Raw genomic sequence first — 22597 nt, 5'->3', positions numbered from 1 at the left:
AATGCGGGGCAACTAGGCAGTAACATTTTTATTTAACATGGGTCCTTGAAGCGTCATGGAAAAGTTTTGAATTTTATCTATGAAAATATGTGGGGAATGTGTCCACTGTGAGTAAACCGTAACATTAGACCGACAGCTTTTACATTCTTTATTAATAAAAGTTCTACCAACATAGTAAAATAAGTTATACATCTGGCCATCAAATTACACATTTGCTTTACAGTCGGCTCTAAAGCAACAGCTTTGGGAAATTATGGTATTCCTGAAATGCTAAACTCCCTCCTTTTTCTTCTTTTTTAAAATAATTTCCACAGGAAATGACATTTAAAAAAATTGCCCCTTAAAATCACTGCTATATATATATATATGATTTTTTTTTTTTAAAAAGCAACAAAAATGAAAATCCTCTGGTGTATAATGAATCATTATTGCACAATAAGCGGTTTAGAAAAGTGGCAACTCTCAACTCATATTGATTTCAGACACATAATTATTGATGCTTTAATTTAAGGACCATGTTTTTCTTTTTAAATAAACATTGTTTTATTTTAAAACTGAATTATGAAAAAAAACATGACCTACGTTTAGACAGGATTGGGGTTGTTAATGTGATGGGTTCGGGGTTAAATTCAAGTCCTCTGCCACAGCTGGTGGCGTCTTTAAGGCTTGACCATCGCTGGCCTCGCTGAGTCCTGAGGGGCCTCCTGCTTCACGTGCAGGTCCTGTCGGGGGCCGCTGTGTGAGTTGTGGAGGGCATCGGGTGGAGCGTGACCATACGCATCACCATGTGCAGGATGGGGAGGGACGCCTGGAGGCAGGTTCATTGGTGGGCTGGGGTGGTCACGCGGTCCTGGGTATCGCATGTCAGGAGGGACGGGTGGACGTGGTCCCATGGGTCCACGGACACCTAAACGGAACAATTGAGAGGGAACATAGTAATGATAACAGAGGGTGAGACTGACGTAAAAACATCCCGAAGTACTCTCTCAAATTTATTTTCAGCATCTGCAGCAGACACATCACAAGACCTGAAATTTAGTAGTCCGTACCAAAACCTCGAACTCGATAACACAGCAATAAAAACAAAACAAAACCTGCCATCTACTTAAAAAACACACTGATTTATTAAAAACATTACATTAACTTAAAATTGTACTATAAATCCCTGATTCTCCACCTGGAATGCAAAGTAGCGGTCTATTTTAACGTATTTCTCCTCTATAACTGTTACTGATCAGCACTTATACATGTAATACGTTAACGGTTGTTCTTTGTGGTCGGCTATGTGTGTGATGGGACGGCTGTGTAAACAGACAGTGACGATCGCAGCGTTTTACCAAAAGTTGCACATTTTTCAACTCTTGGCAGCCAAAAAACCCATGCTACATGTGCAACACTCACCGCAGAACAGATTGGTCAGTGCCTCGTCATGCTGCTGGTGTTTGTAGTGTAGTGTGAGTTTGCTACACTCCCACTGCAAAGAATTACCAAAACACTGGCCTTGGATAAAAAAATGCTTTCCTTTCAGACAAGTCGAGGCGGAGCTGTCGCGGCAGCTGCCCTTGTTGCCGTCTTCCAGGTGCCGCTGCTCTTTCATGCTTGTAGGCATTCTTTGTTTAGCATTTTTAAATAGAAATTGCAGCATATTCCTAAAAGATGATGTATGTATGATGTAGACTCATACAGAAGTAATCTCGCTCACTCATCAATTGTGACCCACTAGAAGCGTGTGGCGGTGCACTTTTCTGCAGAGAGACTGCCCTCTGCCTGGTTTTTCTTATTTTTTTGGGGACGTTAACAGGCGTGCTCCCTGGCAGCACTCAGGTGAGGTCAGGGCTTCATAAAAAGGTAGCGACCAGGTGCCAGACCTCAAACAGAAGAAAAAGAAGTACCGTATTGCTTCTTGCTTTCAGGAAGTAGCCACAGCCTTGCACTCGCAAGAGCTTCTACGCAGGTAGAATTCACACAGCAAGTAAAGTAAAACACTCCCTGATTTCTAAGATATCTGCTTAATGTAGCACGAAACTAATATTACGGAAGGATGAGGCATTAAAATCTTTACTCCCACTGAAAACTTGTACGGTATACTGCTGAACCCTCATAACCTAAAGGTTCAATACATTTAGGGGTCTAGACCTGGTTTACACCGACAACACTTGACAACACAAACTGATGATGTGTTGAACATAAGAGCCAAACGTACCAGGCGGCAGAGGCATCGGACCGAAGTGATGAGGCGGTGGGGGACGGAAGTGTGGCGGTGGCGGGCCCCGAGGATCGACAGGTCCAGGGCCTGGCCTGGGGAGGAATGCATGTCCGTTGGCAGGTCGAGATCCGAACTCTCCTCCCGCTGGTCCAGGCAGGGGCATACCTGGGTGTCCGTTGGCTGGTAGGGGAGGTCCATGATGAGGTGGTACATTTGGAGGAGGAGGACCGTGAGGACCTGGTGGGAGGTGGTAGAGGCCGGGTCGAGGAGGTCTATAAGGCCCAGGAGGTGGCAGGCGGCCGTGGAGTCCTGGAGGGGGGAGCTGGTCATGGGGTCCTGGGCCTGGGGGAGGTCCTTGGACCATGGGACCTGGAGAGTCCCTGATTGGAGATGCTAGGAAGGATCCGGGTCCCTGAAAAAGACAGATTATTAATGGAAAAAAGTAGCGTGCTGCGTTGAAATGCAGTACCTAGATTTTTATTTTTTCCTGTAACCGAGTATCGAAAAAAATTAAAATTTTAGACCGGGCTGCACCAACAAGCATTAATTTAATCTAAGATCATCTCTAATCAGAGTTCAGTAAAACTGGGTTTAAAATGAGAGAATCCAGGTTTAAAAAGCAGAGCTCTGCTGCACCATTAAACATTTATTTGAGTTAAGCAAAGCCAAAGTAATCTGAACTGAATTTAAACTGAGCTTAATCAACAGGGAGAGGCGTCATATTGAAATTAAAATCATACAGAAAAACTTAAATTAATACATAAATAACCAGCAAGCTGTCAGCACCTACGAAGTGTTAAATGGTTGCTTATCTGTCACAATAAATGTAAACCTCATCAACTGTTGGTTTAAAGTTAACCCTTGATCAGTTTAAATTGGAGATCAAAGTTTTGGCGCAACAGAGTTAAGTTTAAACTAGGTTTACAGTAAAAACTAAACTGAGATTTAAAAAGAGGTTTGAATTCTATCCGTCTTGATTTTGGTGCAACAGAATTTAAACTCAACCATGATTATTCAGAGCTTAAAGTTAATCCTTGTTGGTGCAATCCAGCCTTTTTAGTCATGCAGTGAGAAGATCCACAAACCACACAATTTACAAAAAGTGCTTTTAGCCGCAGCTCAAACCATGACCAGTAACCACACACCGTGATTATTTGGATGAAAAAAATCAAACCACTGTCACTTATACTCAACCTCAGACACACATTCACGACAACTTGCACAAACCCAAATATTTTCCGAGACACATTTTCAACTCGATGCAGAGAATCTCTGCTCCTCTCAGTGCCGTGAGAACAGGTGAAACCACACAATCAGCCCAAAACGTTAAGTCAGCCCCAGTGAAGGAAAATGCCTCAAATCTCTTCCCAAATCCAGCTTTAGGGCAGAGGGGTCAGCGTGCTTACATACGCCTCCACACCTGTGCTGGACTGCCTCCATACTCACAGGCTCTGGACTGTCTGTGGAGGCCTCGGCCTGAGTCTCTGCTTTTATTTGTGGATCTACTGCTTGTGTCTGTTTTAGAGCAAGAACAGACACAACAGACATGTAGGTAGGCGCTCTGGGCCTTCACATGGAAGGAGGGAAGGAAAGGTGTAAAAAGATTCGACTTGAAAAAGACTTACGGATCCATCCATGTTGGCAGGTGAAGAGCTGCGGGGGCCCATCATGTCTGAAAGGGAAAAAACATCAAAGTGTTGGAAGACGGTTAAAAGCTAAAAGTGAACTCCTTGAAAGAGACTGCAGAGGACGTACCCATCCCAGAGATGTGTTTGTTGTCAGCGTAACGACCATGTGGGTCTGATGGAGGCCGCGGACCTGAGGGGAGAAGAGGAGATGATGAAGAATAAAATCCCTTGTGACTGACTGTTTTTCCAGGGAAGATACACGTAAGACACAGGGAGACAGATGTAAGAAACACACGAGGAGGAAACAAATTATTATGAGGGCAAAGATTGGTCGTCTCTACTCCCTGAGGACAAACAGTCAGAGGTCAGAAGCCTTCTGGATGACTTTAAAGCCCCTGAAAAACTTGGTTTCAAGTAGAATTATCAGTAACAATCAAAAGTAAAATTTTTGAAATACCAAAAAAACAAAAAACATCTTGTATTATTAATAAATAGGGTTAGGTATCATTCACATTTGAACCGCTACCGGTTCAGTTACCTTGAATACAGTATAGGCATTTTTTTTATGTACTTCATTTTCTGTTAAAACAATAAAAATGTAGTTTCTGAACAAGCTGCAGGGGTGATGTAGTAGAACGAAAAACCAGTTCTGCTTCATCTCCAAACCACACTGAGCTTATCTTGTGTTTTATATATGAATAGTTTATTGTATAGCAGATGTACTAAAAGGAGATAAAATAGTTGGTTAATATTTGCAGTGAACTGGTGAATGAAGTCATGTTTATGTATGTGTATGTGTGTGTATGTATATACTATAGGGTTACATTATGTGTATACATGAGGACCTCTGTATACAGGTGTGAATAAAGTAGTATATATTATGATCAGAATTGTAAATATTTAAATATAAGGTGTAGTTTTTGATAATAATTTAACTATAAATTAAAGAGGTAGAAGAGAAATTAGTTTATAGTTTTTCCTACTACTTTTTGCACAAATGAATTGAGGCAATTGCGGATCGCATTTATTGTGTTGTTTTTTTTTAATGTTATTCATGTTTTTAACTGCTGTTTTTGTTGTTTTTTTACATGTTCCAAATAAAGAAATCAATCTTGTGTCTCTGTCTGTCTGTTAACTTGTGTGTGTGTGTGTATGCGTGTGTGTGTGTGTCTATATATCTGCGAGTCTAGCAGTGAAACTCGATTATTACTGAAATGTTAAAGAAAATACCAATAGTGAAACTATTTCAGCTGACTGGTGCTGCACTGATAATTTTGGCTCGCTGGGAAGCCGACCCAGCCACAGTGGAGCTCTGTGGCCGCAGCTTCCTGGCTTCAGGGCGCTTCTGCCCCGTCTGAAGTTGAGCCTGGCAACTCCGAGGAGCTTTGCTGTCGGCCATGCAGATATCTGGCTGGCTTCTCGGATTTGGGAAGCTTCAAAGCACTTCTGCCTCTTGTCTAAACCCGGCATTCTCGCCCAGGTGAGCTCTCAGGTACTAAAATTTGGCATCGATGGATTTAACCAGAATCTGTACTGTATAGTGCTGACGTAATTTAGTCGGTAGCCTTAAAAGTACCAAGTTTGGAACTCAACCCTATACATTAAGAGTTTATTACAGTTACGGTTAATCTGCTTCATCAGGTCTGTTTAGGTTTAGGACGCTGTTGTTTATACTAAGAAGCTGACTGAGAAAATATGTTTTCAGGGCCTTTAAAGAACCAAAGATGAAGCACATTTCAACAGCAACACATAAAATACTCCATGAACAGAAATTTCTTAATGATTCAACTAAAAGAAACAGAAAAAAAGGAGGTGAAGACAGAGATACCAGGAAATTTGCAGGATGTAATACAGAGGAACTAAAGAAGGTGAAAGATCTGAAAAGAAAAATGAAGTCAGGTGTAAAAGGAGAAAGATTTAAGGACAAAAGGTTGTAGCAGAGGGATGAGGTCCAACTGTGGCGAGGATTAAAGAGGGAGAAGTAATCCACTGGGACTCACCATACGGGTCAATTCTTCGCCCAACTGGGGCAGACGGAGGGCGCCTGGGACCCTCTATCATTATTGGAGGGGACGGTGCACCCCCACTCACAGGAGAGGGCCCGTATGAGTCACCTGTTATGATCAAACCATCCATTTACCAAAGGAAGAGAAACAGCTGACAAAACACAACAACACAGACAAAGACGAGGTCCTCATTCCAGGCTCTCTGAGAAAGTCGAGTACAAATACACAACAACCTGTTTCTCATTTAGCACAAAGTACAAGAAAAAAAGACATGCAAGATTTAATTAGAAAACAGCATCCTCCTCTCAAAGCTCTGCAGGATCAAAAGTTTCCAAATGAAAAGAAAACAGCAGGAGAGGCTGTGTGGCCTGTTTACCTTGGCGAGGGCCTGCAGGCTGTCCAGAATTCGGTCTGAAGAGAGGAGCACGGCGCTCATTGAGCTGGGAGGTGAGTACAGCCAGTCTGTTGAGTAAAACACAAACGAAAGCCATTGGTTAGAGGAAAATAAAAAACAGGTAGATTAAATATTGTTTTTATTATTGATTCATAATAAAAACTGTGAAAAAATTTCAGAAGCAGGGTGAGGGTTTCTGACTTCAAAGGTGCACAGACGAGAAAAAAAATCAAGAGGTCAACACAGCACTTCTAGTATTCAGAACAATTTATTTTACACTAAGACAACAACAGCAAACTTTCTTATTTTGGCTTTTAAATTAGAGTGTCCTTTTGTATCACTCTGTGTCCCCTCTCTATATCTGGCCGTTTTTGCGGGTCCATGAATGCAGCGCTGGTGGAGCTCTCATGACTTTTTTTTTCCCTTCAGCAGCAGTATGTGACCTGCTGGTCGATAACTGATCTGTCGATCTGTTCAGAGCTGATCAGATTAGATTGATAGATGAAAGGAGCAGCTGCTGCGAGTGAATGCAAACTTTAAGACCAGGCAGAATGAATGGTTAAGTTTCACTTTCAATGCACCTTAAGGTTTACTGCTCCATCTGTGCCCAGAGTACTCTTTGACACTGTAAATGAACGGTTTGGCTCCAAGACATAGAAAATCTATTTATGGCAGATTTAATCGAGGTAGCCACCACCAATAAATGAATATGTGAAAAACCCTGCTGGAGTTTCTACCTCGTTTGAAAAACTTTCCAGAGCCCAATGTTCAGTGTTGCTTCTTTTGTCCAGAACCAAATTATATTAAATTTACAAAGACATTAAACAGAGAAACACTGAGAAAATCCTCACATTTGAAGAGCTTAGACCAGTGAATTTTGTCATTTTCTGTTGATAAATCAACCAATGATTTCTGCTCCGACCACAGGAAATTAAAACTATAATTCAGGTGAATTGTGAAACAACAACAATAATGAAATTACTCACTTTTCACGGAGCTTTGATGATTCAAGCTTCTCTTGATTCAGAGCTCGCTCTGCATTACGAGCATTTACCTGAAAACATAACGGTGAATTAAGCGTGCAACTAGGATCTAATGCCTCAGCTTATTATCACTCTTGAACAGGCTTAAATGTCCTTTTATAGCATATTTGCATATGTGAATAATTCATGCAACATACCCAGTTAGAGTGAGTTTTGTTTTCCTGTTCTTTTATCTGAAAAAAAGAACAAACACATTCAGTCAAGGTTCAGGTTTCAGTTGATGTTTCTCTCTGCACTTGCTCATTTAAAAGTTAATCACTACCTGCTCTTTGTAGACTTCCTCAGTCTTCTTCATCTGCTCCTCCATTTCATTAATGCGTTGCCGTAAGACTTTAACCTGCTCCTCAGCCTCCACAGCTTTTCCTCCCACCTCAGACAGCTGACTCTCTTTGCTGCGTCGCTCCAACTCTTCCTTCGTTAATCTCCTGTGAGGCCACAGAAACTTCAAATAACGGCAACACAGGGTTCCTACACTTCCTTTACATTTCAAAGTAGCACTTTTATTCATGAAATGTTTGACAGGATTATGCTAAACAGCATAACTAATAAAGTGATGACTGACTGTTGCAGCTTCACTTACTGCTGCAAAGCGTTTTCCTTCTGCTGATACATTTCAACCATGATTTCATTTTTCTGCTGGAGGATCTTGAACTGGTTTTCCACATGGCTCTTCTCGCTTTTTAGGGTTGCAATTGCGTGCTCGAGCTCCCGGTGTTGTTCTGTTGCAACGCACAATAACATGTTTAGTGAGCATTTAGCATGGAAGAAATTATACATTTAAAGAGGCATGTTTATGCAATTTTCCCAAAATACATGACCAACATGCCTTCCAGTGATTTTCTAGTCTTTTCTTCATTCAGTAATTTGCTCATGAAGCGGTCGCGCTCTTCTTCCACCACAGTGAGAGTGGTTTGGACCTGAAAACAGATCATGTAGAAACAAATTAGTGTAGATGAAGATTAACACCTGTAATTTTTTAGTATTAACGAATTTCTTCCAAGTGTAACTATGCTTTTTATCTCATCATCTTACCCGAGAGACATCCATCATCTGTCTGATCCTGTTCTTTATGGCTGTTTTCTTATCTGAAAAAGATACTGAAAGGCCAGAAACCACTTAGTATGATGCTCAACGTAATATATAAGTTGACTGACAACAAATATATGGTGGCACTTTAAAGAGACAGTTTCCCCTAAAGTTAAAAAATATTTTTTTCCTCTTACCTGCAGTGCCATTTATCAGTCTAGATTGTTTTAGTGTGTGCTGTCGAATGTTGATGAGATGTCTGCCCTCTCTAATATAACCACATTTCATGTAAGAACTATTTTCTTTCTGCCAAACAACACCCACCAACTGTATCAGCGTGCACAAGGAAGCGTGCATCTACTGCTAGCTCATGTTGCACCACTGAGTGAGCTAACGTTAGAGCTCAGCTGATGAGGATGCCTTTAATATTTATATCTGATGCCGCCACAAGCACGAGCCTCTAATCCACCTGTAGATGTTTCTTCCTGTGCGATGATTCGATTGGCACGTGTAGTTCGGTGCCATCTAGTTCCATAATATTGGAAAGAAGGCAGAAACCTCTACAGCCGATATCTCCAACAGTTGGCAACTCACACCAAAGCAATCTAGATTTATAAACAGCCCCAGAGGTAAGAGGAAAAAATAAGAGTTTCTGATTTTGGGTTGAACTGTCATTTTAAAAACTACTGACTCAAGTGCATTGTTGATTTTATTACATTAGTAACAGAGCTGGACTTACCAGGTGCTACTTCACCATTGGCCAAAACTTTGGTGTCACCTTTTTGTAAATCACAGGCGTCGAGGTCTGCCAAAAGTTCAGACAGCACCTGTCCAAAGACATTTTTGTAATGTGTAAGGTGATGCAAGTTAAGGACAATTATTTACAGCTGATATCCAAGAACGAAAAAAGAAAGATCCTGACCTCCACGTTGTGGTCTTTAAGCACCACCGAGTCCTCCAGCTCTTTCTGAGACTTTTGATAGACTTTAATCTGCTCATTCAGCTCTTTATGTTTGTCCTCCCAGTTCTTAATGGTAGCTTTAAGCTGTAAAAATTGACAAGGTCAGGAATGTACCTCAGATAAAAAGGTATCTAAAATGATCCAATTTCAATTAACTCCGATACAAAATCAGATTAAATATATGTGTGTATATATATACAAAAAGTCTACATATTGTCTTACCGTTTTATTTTCTTCTTTTAGTGCCGCATGATCTTTCTCAAGACATTTGTGCTGAACATTTCGGGCATCTTCACGAATCTTGGCCTCGTCCAGGAGAACAGAAGTCTGTTACAAATACACGCAATTGATGAGAGAAGCTGTGACCACAAGTTTCATTTGATCTTGCAATATGCAGAAGATTACGTGAGGACTTGTACCTTAGCAAGAGCTTCCTGAATCTTTTTCCTGCTGAGCTGTAGCTTCTCTTTGGACTTCTCCAATTTTTCAATCTGGTAAAGAAACCGTTAAGCATCATGAATCTAAGATGACAGTTAAAGACATTACAGGAAGGAAAAAATATTAAACAGTTACCCTTGTGCCATTTTGCAGAGAGTTAGCCCTCTCTTCTTCTAGAAGTTTTGCATATTTGTTCTTTTCCTCTGCCATGTGTTCATTCCGTGTTTCTGCCTCCAAAACTTTACTCTGCAAAATGGTGATGAAATAAAATTCACTGACAATCCTTACAAAATAAGAAGCCTATTTAATGACATACAACTTCCACGAGCCATTTACAGGTTCAACAGGTTCGCATTCCCCAACACTTGACTAGTATGAGCAAATCAACAAAACAGAAAGTATCCTTGATCTCTTGATGCTTACCTCCAGGGCTTGCATCTTTTTCATTGTACAACTAACTGTTTCCTTTGACTGTTTTTGATGTTCTTTCAGCTGTTCAGTCTTCAGAAAAAGAAGAAAAAATAATTGAGAAAGTTCCAAGAAGAAAAACACACACAGACACACAGACACAGACACAGACACACACACACACACACATATATATATATACATATGTAATAAAAGTAGTTCAGAGATATTTGATCACATTTGATTTGTGCCTCACCTGTTTCTGGAGTTCAGACATTTTGGCAAGAGCATCATTTTTCTCTTTTTTCAGCGCCAGAATTTGCCCTGTTAGCTTTTTTTCATCCACTGTGTCCAGAAGCAAAAAGTAAACAATTAGTTTGATTTTACACTTCTGCATATTGTAATGTAACGGGACATTAAAAAAAAAAAGTAAACACTTACCAAGATATTCTCTCTTCTTTACCTAAAAATTTTAGAAAAGCAGTAAGTAAAGATCAGTTTAATGTCTGATGGCAGTTCTAAATAAATGTCACAGCACGATCAACATTACATGTAGTAATGCTTTATCATGTCAGGAATAGTGTTTAAATACTGATCCATACAAGGAAAATTTGTTGACCAAAATTGCAGGATTTTCCAACAAATTCTTTTTAGACAAAATGATTTCCTTATTTACAAACAGTTACCCACAATCCCGCTTAGTATATTTTCAAAATGACATTTCAAGACATTTGGATGCAGTGTGCATTTTCAGAGTCATAACCTAATTAAATCTAAGCTTGCAATTACAACATTTTTCTCGTTGTTGGCAAAACATAACACATAATTTGAGCAGAGATGAAAGAAGCAATATTACAACACTTACTGCCAATACAGTCCTCCAGAAGAAGAGGGTGAAGGTCACTACTCCAACCAAAGCAGTAATGACAACAGCTTGCCAGGGACAGCCATACAAGGTTTCCCCTGGCTTCCACTCTTCTGGCAGTAATGAAATCACCTGATGGCACACAAGCACAACATTGAGGAATGATCTGGGACATGATCAGGAATAATGAAATAAAGCTGGTTCAACATAATTCTTGAAGACAGGAGGCCTATGTCTCAATTAATGAGGGGGGGAATAAACTTGTGTTACCCTTCTTGCTGTGTTTTAAGGGTGAATATTATTATGACAAGACTAAAAATAGATGGAAGGCGAGTAAATATTTCTCAAAGCACAGCATGACACTCCGACAAGCCTACAGTAGTTAAATCTCAGAGCAGTATTTACACACACTCCTAGACTGAGATACTGTTAATTCATTAACCAAACTTTGATGGGCACCACAGCGCAGGAGTGATCGTTACTCTCTTCACACCACTGAAAATCTTATCAAGATATCAGCGTATTTCCATACAATAATATTAAAACCAAGCGGTGTCCGAATGCCACAACCTAGATTGTTGACCTCTGTTTATCAGCACACAGCACAAGAGGAAAACAGGCAAAAGGTTGCAAAACTGATCAGCTCTTTCACAAGTTTCCTGCAAGTAACACTATCAGCATAGCACACAGCTATAATCATGTGTGGAAAGTGCATTTTGACCCAACGAGGTGTGCTCACATATTGCACTATTAATATTAAAAGAAGGGATGCATGATATGCAATATGCTGATATTTTCTAACAATTTTTCTCACTGCTGTTGCTGATACTGATTTATGCACGTGTTTTTCACCAAACTGCAGAGAGCATCAAATGTCTCCTGTAGTGGAATTAACATATGCCTACTCTTATCATGACGGGTGGCAGATGCAGACCTAAAATGCAATGCATTTCAACATTTACACATTAACTATGCAAAAATAATAAAACTACACTAACCTTCTTTACAAATAAAACATGCAATATTTATTAAGTGACACATTTTTAGCAAAGCTGTAAAATTTATCCCACTTTAGCAGTCTTTGATCGCCCTGAGATAATCCTGAAAATAGCAAAAAACACAGCAAATTTGACCTATATCAACTAATTAAAGTCACATAATTAAATAGTCATCTTGCTGCCTGTCATATCTTCCCGCATGTTTATTTCAGACTGACATGCCAATATTATTGTGCATCCCTAATTCAGAGTATTAGAAAAGGTTGCAGTTACAGTGTTTTCATCAGGGCAGGAAATTAATTAAGTCAACAGCTACTCCAAAAATCCAAAAATTCACTCAAAGACAATATACTACAAACCAGGTGTGGTTTGTTTTACGACTAAATAAATCATCCTCAAGGTTAGGTGCAGCCAAAAAGCTGGCGTATTTATGAGCTGTTACAGTTACCAAAGTGGACCATGGTTTTAGTTTTCATTCCTGTCAAGTCATACCAAGAGGAACGCTGCATATTACTCTAACAAAGTAACAAAGAAACCTTTGAACTGAGCATGTGGCCCCTCAGACAGAAACAAGTACACACTCTATGGCTGTAATGAAATGCTGGGCTTACAAATTAACATATGGTATTGTATGGACAGATTAACATGCTCTGTTTAGCCACTGGATTTTGAAGCCTACTTTTTTATTATGCACAAAGGCAGTGCTGCAACCAAACGTTTCAGGGCATATCAACTCTAATCGAGGCAGAAAAGAAGATATGAAAGGCCAGTGTGTAACTTAAAGATCTTCTTTCAATATTGAAGAGGCAATTGCATCAAGTTTGGTGAGTAAATTCAGGAGTATATAACATTTAAAGCGATGTACATCAGCCATATGCCCATAAACACGTCAGCAGGCCATGATAGCATAATAAACACTTTGACATAAGAGACAGACTTCACTCAAATGTTCACTTACATGTTGCATCTCCTTCAGAAAAAACATGTTAACATGATCCGGTTCCATAACAGGTTTGGGTAATGTGTCACTCTCCATGCTGGCCTTTGAAACAAAAACGGAACTAGCGCAAGTATGCTAGTTTGACAGGTATTAGCTTGCTAGCACGTTAGCTATAATCAAATTATCCCGTAAAGTTAGGCCAATGTTAGCCGTAAACGTGTCTAAAAAATAACAAAATACGTCGTTACAATCACTGACTGCGTTAGTTTGACGGTCAAAACAGGTAATGAGCTGGACTTGGCAACAACAGTTGGCTAACGGTAATAAAAGATGAGTCGTCGTATCTCATTCACCATCAAAAATCCCCCGACAGGCAGGAGACGTTAGCTGAGCTGGAGCTTCAAATATGGATCAATATCAAAGTACAAAAAGCGAGTAAGAGCCTGAATTAATTTGACAGCACAGAGTCCATTTCAGCACTCTCTTCTGTGATGATAATCTGCCTTTTTATGCCGGAATCAGGCCCGGTGGTTGTGCTAGTAGCCAGCTCAGCACCGGCTGTGTTGAACTTCAGCCTGCACCGCGACGTCAACAAGACAGAGAGGAGGGCCGTGGGACGTTCAGGGACAATCGGACATTTGAGGCTTCCCCTGATACAGAGGGCCCACTGTTCACCCTGCAAGCGCTGTCACTTAAAATTGATCTGCGTGCTAATAATGTGTGAGTGCAGGATGATCACGCAAGCAAAAAGGCTGCTTTAACAGCGATAGGACAGTAATGTGTGACATCCAGTATTGCAGAGGCATGTCTGTGTCATTTTGAGTGTGTGCAAACTTTTAAGGGGTATATTGAGTCATGTCAAGATTATTTTTTTGGGTGTATTTCAGGGAGAATTGTTGGCACATGATACTTTTAACAAAATATCATGGTTTAAAGCTTCAGGTGTTAATGTGTCCAATCATTACTGTTTTGTGGCTCAAAACTAGCTCCTCTGTCATGATAATTAATTGTTTCTTATTACCTACTACACCAAGCTTTTTTGTTGTGGTTAACACTTTGGTGTTATTTCAGTTGAACATTGTTTATAACAACAACAGCTGTAACAGTCCCCTCAGGCTAGACATATGTTGCTTCACATTCATTTAGTTAAAAATTAAACTGAAATGTAAAGACAATCTGGGCTAACAGCAATGTTTATTTAGATGCTAATGTAACCTAAAGCTGAAGTTATCAGTTATTGCCAGGTTATTTTCTGTCAACCAAGTCCTGCAATAATTACCTTTTTGTTAAACATGCAACACAAAATAAGACTGACACTGGTGTGACTAAATTAAGGCCATGACAAACAAGCAAACTATCTGTACTTTTTTAACATGTTTATGTGTCCAATTTTTACTGTTTCCTGAATTATAACTAGCTTCTCTTGATAACACGTTGCCTATAAATCTAGGGGGGGGTTATTGGTACATCATAGTATTGTGATACTATGCTGGCCGTATTCACAAACATTATAAGAAAACCCTCAACCTCTTTTTCCACCAAATTAATGGTGTTATCTAGTAAGGGGTCGTGGTAGTTTAGGAGATGGTTGAAGTGACAGAGTAAAGAGAGAGTCAGTTTTTAAAAAAATGAATTCAAAACTAGTTTACACATTATCTTATAATTCTTAGACTTACCTCAATAGTCCACCCAGCAATTTTACTCTTCATCATTGATAGGATGCAGCCCATGTAAACAATCCCAGTTGACAATAATCCGACTTCTTCATCAGGAATATCAGACACTGACTCAATGGAGTCAAAGGATCCTGGTGAAACAAAATTCACCTATTAGTCAGGTTAGAAACAAAGAATAAAAAATCCCCCCTACAGTCTGTCATCATATGCATTCAAATAGTTAAAAGTATCATGTGCCAACAATTCTCCCAAAACCAGGTTAATCAAGAACCAACTAAAACTAATCTATGATAATCTATCTACAATTCCAGTGCAGTGGTTTGATTTACTCACCCCAAGAACAAACTTTTTTTTTTTACCTAATTAATTGTACTAATTATGCTATATTTCATGATGACCTGGGTACAAAGTTATAAAAATGGTTTCACCAGTTTAAGTGATAAAAACAATTTTATTTTATGATTCAGGCCACAACTAGAGCAGATATTTTTTGAATAAAACTGTAAAATTTAAGGTGAGTGCTTGGCAAAAATGGTAAAAAAAAAAATATGTTAATGTCTAAACAAATCCATGTGCACAGTGGAGGCCAAGTGAGCAACTTTTATTTCCAAGTTTAGGAAACTCGCATGGTAGAGAAATAAAATTTTAAAGAAATAAAAAATGTAACTTAATTTAAAAAAACGAGATCATGTTCAAATTACTAACCTGAGGAAGAGTGCTCGACCTCGACACCGAGGCCCATGTCTAGGGGATTTTCCAGTGTTGTTTGAGGGACCTTCTGTATCTCGTTTGATGCACTGAAGCTCGGCTGATTGTCTTTGTTTTTATTAAAATGTCCGCCATCCTCCTCCACACTGATGTCCGCTCCTCCGTGCACCTCGTCCAAAACCATCTGCTCCTCTTTAGTCTGTGCAGGAGGTTCCTCCTGATCTGTTACTGTGAGGTTGTCATCACTCTCAGCCTCAGGGACGGTGTCAACTTTGTCTTCTTTTGCATCATCAGCATTTAATTCATGTTCATCTACAACAAAAACAATAAAAAGGGTCATTAGGGATTAATCGGGGACATTTTCAGGTCTATATAAAGAGAAAAAGATTGTAGTCTTTAAAGGAAATGTTCTTTGTTTGCACTTGCTAACTACTCAAACCTATTTGAGTTTATGACAGCAGCTGTGGTCTATGGCTAAGAACGAGGTGTTTATTTAGTGGGAGGTCAGTGAGACTCTTATCAATGGAAGAGAAACAGTGAAATGTAGTTTTGGAGAGTTGCGGCCAACACAATTAACAACTGGAGTGAGACTATTTTAGATCTGTATTTAGGCTCTACACTACATGAGATCTGTTAAAAAAAAGAAACATTTTCATCTTGACGATTACAAAGACAAAGCAGTCATGTATCAAAATACCTTGAAGCCATCGTTGGTAACTTTTATGAGAGTAACTTTTTGTCATATTTCCTGTAATATGTCACAATATACACACAAAGTAGTATATGAGACAGATAATATGTCCATGATAACATATATATTAGAAAAAAAATCATGTCCCCCCTTCTAATTGTAGTGCTTCTAGAAGCATTTATAAAATCTACCGCGGCTGTTGGAAAAGAGGAGTCCAACGCAGCTGTCACAGCTCATAACCTGCCGTCACACTGTCAAAGCGGGCAGTGCTAATCAAACATGAATCAAGATTCTGTAACTCATTGCCTATTTCTCATCTCAAATGTTTTCAGAAACATCTTTCAGTGTACTGTTAGGCTGTAATATAGCCTGGAAAAGGATGCAGGCTCAGTACAGAGGAACTGTTTTTACCAAACAAGTAGAAAACGTTTCCAAAGTTAAATATGGTGAGGTATCGGTTATCTTCTCTAGCTGCATGGCCAAGCATGAATATGCATCTTTTCTTTTTAGCAGTAGGGCAAGTTGTGTGCAGTGTGAACTGAAACTGTCTCATAAATGGTAATTTAAGACACATTCTGATATCAGGAGTGAACTGTAATCTCTTTTAACTTCATGAAGACACAATCTGGGTTTATCTGGAAACAAGATACTCGTCTGAATGATGCCTGAAAGGACATTGAGAGCTGCACAGTATCAAATTCTGCATTCAGTTCATCCGCAGAGCATAAGCTCATGCAATACACTGAACCTGCGCGTGAGAGGCCTGTATCAGAGGTAAAAACAGACTGAGCACTGGTAAAACCAATCTCCCAATCACAGGGGAGTGAATCTCACAACCTTTATCTATGCTAGATACTCAAATAAAAAACAAACGCACCTTGGTCAGTATCTGGTGCGCTGTCAGAAGCCAAAGGCGTGCTGTCGCTGGCTGTTGAATACTTCTGTCGCAGGCTGAATGCCAGCTCCTGGAAGTCATCCAGTATTTCAGTCTCCTCATCCACATTGCTTGTGTCCTGTTGTTGGTCATAGCTGTCTTTTGTGTCCCGGCCATCCAGCATCTTCTCAATCTCATCCAGGATGGTGTTCTCAGAGGCTTCCAGGATGCCCTCGAGAGCACTTTCAATGTCGTGTGTGCTACCTGTGTGCGAGAGACGGGTCGCCTGCAATTCTGTGTCCAGGTCGGAGAACATGGCCTCCACTTTGAAGAGATTCTTGAGACCCAAAAGCTTTTGGATCTTCATCATGTTGTCTTCAGTGAAGTGGTCGCGAAGCAGAGTCAGTCTCAACACGCTGTCGCTGTATTTGGGCTCCGGAGTCGACAAAGTGGGCGGAGTGGTTTCAGGAGAGGGTTCTTTAGAGTCTGCGTGATCAGATTGTGAGAAAGAAAGTGCGTTTTCATCTTCAAGTAATTCTTCTTTTTCCTCGTCTTTCTGTTCTTCGTCTTTCCACTCCTCATGAACCTCCGGTTCCTCCACAGATACTTCTGGTTGACTGTTATTACTCTCTGAATCTGTCAGTGAATGGTCATGTATGTGCTCAGGTAGGTGGTCATCTACTGTCTTTTCATCGTCTTTTGAATCCAAATCCTTTGATTGCATCACCTCAGTGGACGTGTCCTGATGGATTTCAGTTTTGGTGCTGGTTAATTCTTGATCCATCACTGTTTTATTTTCTTCCAGTTCATTATCTAAATCCTCACTATGCTCCATGGCAATATTGGGATCAGTATCATTATTAACCTCTGCATCTTTGGACGCTTCCTTCTGTTCCTCTTTCTGCTCAATGGCTTCTATTGTTGTTTTCATATCCGAGTTTTGAGCCTCAGGAATGGCCGATCCATCGTGTGATACTGTATCCACAGTTATTGTACTTTCTTTTGTTTGATGGTGTATCGGCTCATCTGTTGGTTTTAAAGTTTCCTCCAAAGCGCCCTCAGGTCCGATCACTTCTCCATCACCCTCATCTTCATTTTCACGATCAAATGACACTGGCTCTATGTTTTCTGGCTCTTTTGGTGATTCTTCTGATAGTGGTTCTTCTACGTCTTCATTTTGTTCCTCAAAACTCTGAGGGGTTTTTGAAGCAGCTTCTTCTACCTCATCATCGTCGTCTTCTTCTGAACTGAAAACATCTGCTGTCCTCTCTCCACCGGTGACAACTGAAAAAACAGCATCTCCCAATGATGTCCACACGGTCTTCTCCTCTTCGGCCTCTGGTTTGTCATCATGTGTTGGAGGACTTTCATGCTCTTTGAGGAAGCTTTCAGACTCTGGAGTGGTTATGGGTTCTTCAGAGACAGACAGCAATAGAGTTTCTGCTTTCACGTCAATGTCATCCTCGGGATGGTTTTCCACATATTCACTTTCCTCCTCCTCCTCCTCATATGGGGTAACATTCTTTGTGATTTCATCGTCGGTGGTAACAGCATCAAAAGTTGTTCCAAAAGTGGTTTTTAACTCAGGGATTTGCAAGGCTTCAGAAACTGAAACTGGTTCATTTTCTAGAACAATATCATCTTTGGGCACTGATTCCACTTCAGGTTCTGTGGGTGTATCTTTGGTTTCTGACACAATGTTTTCAAGAACAGACTTTTGCTCAACTTGTGTGTCCTCTACAGCTCTTTTGGTATCATCAGGTGTAGCTGTTGTATCAGGTTCTACTACTTCTTTAGAAGGTGATTCAGTTGCCACATCAGATTCAGGTAAAGAGGCATTTTCATCATCTGGGATGTCATCAAGATCCTCAGAGACATCATGAAGCTCAGTTTGTTTTTCGCTGTCAGATGCCTCTGCTGATGGCTGTGTTTCTTTCTGTGCATCCTCAGCTGCTTGGGTTAGGTCAGGTGTTTTCTTAGTTTCACCATCAGTCCCCTCCAAGAAAGAGCCTATTAGTGAGTCTATGTCATAATTGTCAAACTTATCAAAGCCAGTGTCAAAACAGACAAAATCCGTTTCCTGAAAATAAGAAAAAAATTTAAATTACACAAAATGTGCATGGGAATTCATGAGTCGTGTTATGTTGGTAGTATGAAAACTCAATGGTATTCTAGGCAGCATTTTGAGCTGTTTAATTATTTCAGTCACTCAGCAACACGTTTTCATACCTCTGCTGCAACTTCAAGTTCTTTGTCAGTATAATGGTGATTAACTGCAAGAATCTCATTTGGGAAATAGCCAAAGCTACTTCCAACCTATTGACAAATACAAGAAGAGAACATGTTAAGGGTTACAGCTACACAGCATAAGCCAGATGTTATCAAGTGCTAATTAAATATTAACCAGAGTATACGTACACTTCCAGCCCAAATGTCGTTCCTTCTGCCTGACAGCTTGTAGTATACATAGACAGTTTCTGATTTCTTGACTGTCAGGAAACGGCAGTCTGGTCCCGAGAAATCTTTCATAGCTTTTCCCCGAACCAGAAGCACTGTGAAAAGAAAATGTGAAGCATTAGAATTATTTCAAAAAGATAAATGTATTAGCATCTGATTTTTCACATTATGCTTCTTTCAAGAATGCAAAAGTGGCAGCATTATTTTTCAAAATGAACCCAGGCAGAAAAGAAATATACATCAATATAAATACTGAACTAACTGATTTTTTCTGTCAACCCAGTTCTATAATATTGTCCTTTCTGTAAAACATGCAACAAATGAGACTGAAACGGATTAAACTAAAGGACACAGGAAATAAGCAAACTATCTGTATTATTACCCTGACATACCACTGTTAAAAACAAAATATCATGATTTAAAGCTTCAGGTGTTAATGTGTCCAATCGTTACTGTTTTGTGGCTCAAAACTAGCTCCTCTGTCATGATAATTAATTGTTTCTTGTTACCTACTACACCAAGCTTTTTGTTGTGGTTAACACTTTGGTGTTATTTCAGTTGAACACTGTTTATAACAACAGCTGTAACAGTCCCCTCAGGCTAGACATATGTTGCTTCACATTCATTTAGTTAAATATTAAACTGAAATGTAAAGACAATCTGGGCTAACAGCAATGTTTATTTAGATGCTAATGTAACCTAAAGCTGAAGTTATAAGTTATTGCCAGGTTATTTTCTGTCAACCAAGTCCTGCAATAATTACCCTTTTGTTAAACATGCAACACAAAACAAGACTGACACTGGTGTGACTAAATAAAGGCCATGACAAACAAGCAAACTATCTGGGTTTTTTTTAAACATGTTTATGTGTCCAATTTTTACTGTTTCCTGAATTATAACTAGCTTCTATTGATAACATGTCACCCATAAATTTAGGGGTAGGGGGTGGAATTGGTACAGCATAGTATTGCGATATTTTGTGTGGCAATATTGTATCTACAGGAAGGATAAGTATTTTTTTATTATATAAATAATTAATTTTGCAAATGCAAATCAAATGTTGGTCTCTTACTCAAACAATGCAATCGATTTTGTTTTCAGTCCACTAGGCACATGTTGCTGCAATAAAATTGACTGAAGTGAAATGAATGGACTGAAAACTTTATCTTATTAAATAAAACAGACGATGAAACTTTGCAGGCATGATTTGCAACTGCAAAAAGGTGATAAATCGCAATATATAATCTTCGCAATACTCAGTATATCGCACGTTTAGAATTGTAAAGATTGCAATAAAATTATATAGTCACCTATGTATCGTGATCATGTGGTATCGTGGGGCATCTGATGTTTCTCAGCCCTAATTATATCGTTTCTAATCACCTACACAAACCTTTATTGTTGTGGTTAACACTTTGGTTTTATTTTTAGTGAAACATTTACAATAACAACAACTGCACCAATAACCCCAGGCGTGACATATGATGCTTTAAATTCAGTATAAGCTTTAAGTCAAGTTAGAAATACAAACTGAGTGTTAGAACAATCCGGGCTAACAGTATTGTTCACGTAAATGCTAATATCAGTTTGCTTGCTATGCTGCGCAGTGTAACTGCCACCGTTAATCTGTGTTAAGTAATATTGGCTACAAGAAGAGAAGTAACAACCAGTTTGGTTCAATAAGAGAGCTTACTGTACTTTGCTAGCTTATATTATTCCTTGTTTGTTTAACGTTACCGACATTAGGAAAGATTTTGCCCAAAGCCGGCCGGTGGCTAATTAGCTGCTAACATTAGCCACCAGCTAAGGCAGGCAGGCCGGAGCTGCCAGGCAACCAGCCAACACTACGGGCTATGGCTGAAAGAATAACATCCCCGAGATAATAAGTCACGTTAACATTAGCATGCCCTGATTTCAATGATCACTATGCGGTCACACAGCATCTGAACTACTACAGGAGGTTATCCAGGTCAATAATATCGACTGACAACAGGTCTAGAGATAAGGCGCAGTTTATGGCTGCTAGCTGCAGTGTCGGGATGAGGGAAGATTGCATCCTTGAAGTCCTGATGAGCTAGTAGTTAACAACAACTTACTGCTGCACTCTTCGTCGGCGCATCTTTTAAAGTCAGAGAACCTTTTTTCCAAGGCTGCAGTTGAAATAAAATTAAATAAAAGTAATAAAAAGCCCTGTCGGTAGAAGTGTTTTGCTGCCATGCTGGCAGTTTTTGTTGACTGGATCGACTCTGCTGCTGCTGCTGCTGGAGCTGAAGGAGCCGACACGTCAGCAGATCAGATCCGGCAGGGTGTAGGCACGGATAGGTTTACACAGGATATAAGGTTTGGAGCTGGCTGCTTCATGTGACTGTGGGAAACAAGCTCCAGATGCAGTGGTGAGAAGAGAAACTGCACAGGAAATCGGCCTCATCTTTTGGAATCATCCAGCACACCAGCAAGGACACCTAAATAATACACAAGGATTTTAGAGATTAAAAACATGGGACATGGTGCATTAAAATGCCATTTAACCATTTGAAACCTGGCTTAACGTCACTTTTTTGTGATGCGTTCAGACACCTTTCACATGTGTTTAAATTTCTAAACCCACGAGGAATAAAGACAGTAACCAACTTATCAAGAAATGTTCTCCAAATTGCAAGAAATTAGTGTATAGAGAAGATTGTTATATTTTAAGAAGCAGGGGAAAACGTAGAGCAAACATTTTTTATAGTTATATATTTTGGAGTATGTTGCAGAATTATTCTTATTTTTAGGCACTTTTTTTTAAACAAGTAATTTCCTTGTGTTTGTTTTCTACTTTCCCCATTTTGTGCTAATTTTCAGGTAATTTTTTTTTTACTTACTTTTCTTTCTTTTTTTTTAGTCATTTCTAGCTCATTTAGGGGTCATTTCTTCTGAAATTGCTCATTGCCTTCTACCCATGTTTTTGAAAGAAACCAAGCTTTTGCACAGGTTTCAAAGGGTGAATCCGTGGTGGAGTTCAGGGCACTACTACCACACTGCAAAATATACTCTGTTGCTAGCAAAAGTCCTGCACTGAAAATATTACTTAAGTAAAAGCATGTGAGTGCAATCAGTAAAACATGTAGGCTATTTAAGTAACAAAAGTAAAAGTATTCATGCAGAAAAAACAAATACAGTTTAGCTCTATAGCCAGAAAACAGAATAAAAGAAAGAAAAGGCTGTTACTACAAGTGGTAGATGGGCTTGTCGTAAAAACAGAAAAGCATAGGAAAACATTGGTTTAATATGGAAAA

The 22597-nt window shown here is 39.6% G+C and overlaps 1 protein-coding gene across 4 annotated transcripts; it reads right to left on the bottom strand.

Moving 5' to 3' along the window:
- Window positions 1-134: 134 nt before the first annotated feature.
- mia3 (MIA SH3 domain ER export factor 3) lies at window positions 135-21731 on the bottom strand. Of its 4 annotated transcripts, XM_042503935.2 has the most exons (28): window positions 21416-21731; window positions 19281-19414; window positions 19092-19178; window positions 16866-18942; window positions 15295-15609; window positions 14590-14720; window positions 10976-11107; window positions 10552-10573; window positions 10367-10455; window positions 10126-10203; window positions 9838-9948; window positions 9684-9755; window positions 9487-9591; window positions 9226-9348; window positions 9043-9130; window positions 8310-8374; window positions 8104-8194; window positions 7858-7996; window positions 7540-7702; window positions 7415-7450; window positions 7221-7288; window positions 6217-6302; window positions 5835-5948; window positions 3962-4024; window positions 3832-3878; window positions 3653-3721; window positions 2204-2618; window positions 135-907 (listed from the first exon to the last, which is right to left on the bottom strand). In XM_042503935.2, the coding sequence occupies exons 1-28, from the start codon at window positions 21534-21536 to the stop codon at window positions 660-662; spliced, it is 5289 nt and encodes a 1762-aa protein (XP_042359869.2). In that variant the 5' UTR covers window positions 21537-21731; the 3' UTR covers window positions 135-659. The 4 variants fall into 4 exon arrangements, with proteins under 4 accessions (XP_042359869.2, XP_087946006.1, XP_087946005.1 ...); XM_088089880.1 differs by lacking the exon at window positions 5835-5948 and having other exon boundaries at window positions 21416-21695; XM_088089879.1 differs by lacking the exon at window positions 3653-3721 and having other exon boundaries at window positions 21416-21690.
- Window positions 21732-22597: the final 866 nt, after the last annotated feature.

Source organism: Plectropomus leopardus, chromosome 16 (genome assembly GCF_026936395.1).
Source record: "Plectropomus leopardus strain MGB_pleo_1.0 chromosome 16, ASM2693639v1, whole genome shotgun sequence".
NCBI classification, from domain to species: Eukaryota; Metazoa; Chordata; class Actinopteri; order Perciformes; family Serranidae; genus Plectropomus; species Plectropomus leopardus.
Note: the sequence above shows the minus strand (reverse complement) of the source record. Positions and strands in the feature narration are given on the sequence as shown.

Coding starts and splice junctions, on each gene's coding strand:
- mia3 (XM_042503935.2), bottom strand. CDS start 21,536: ATGGCAGCAAAACACTTCTACCGACAGGGCTTTTTATTACTTTTATTT. Junction 10,456..10,551: donor AAAGAAGAGAGAATATCTTG/GTAAGTGTTTAC, acceptor TTCTGGACACAG/TGGATGAAAAAAAGCTAACA. Junction 6,303..7,220: donor TCATCAAAGCTCCGTGAAAA/GTGAGTAATTTC, acceptor TTTACTCAACAG/ACTGGCTGTACTCACCTCCC.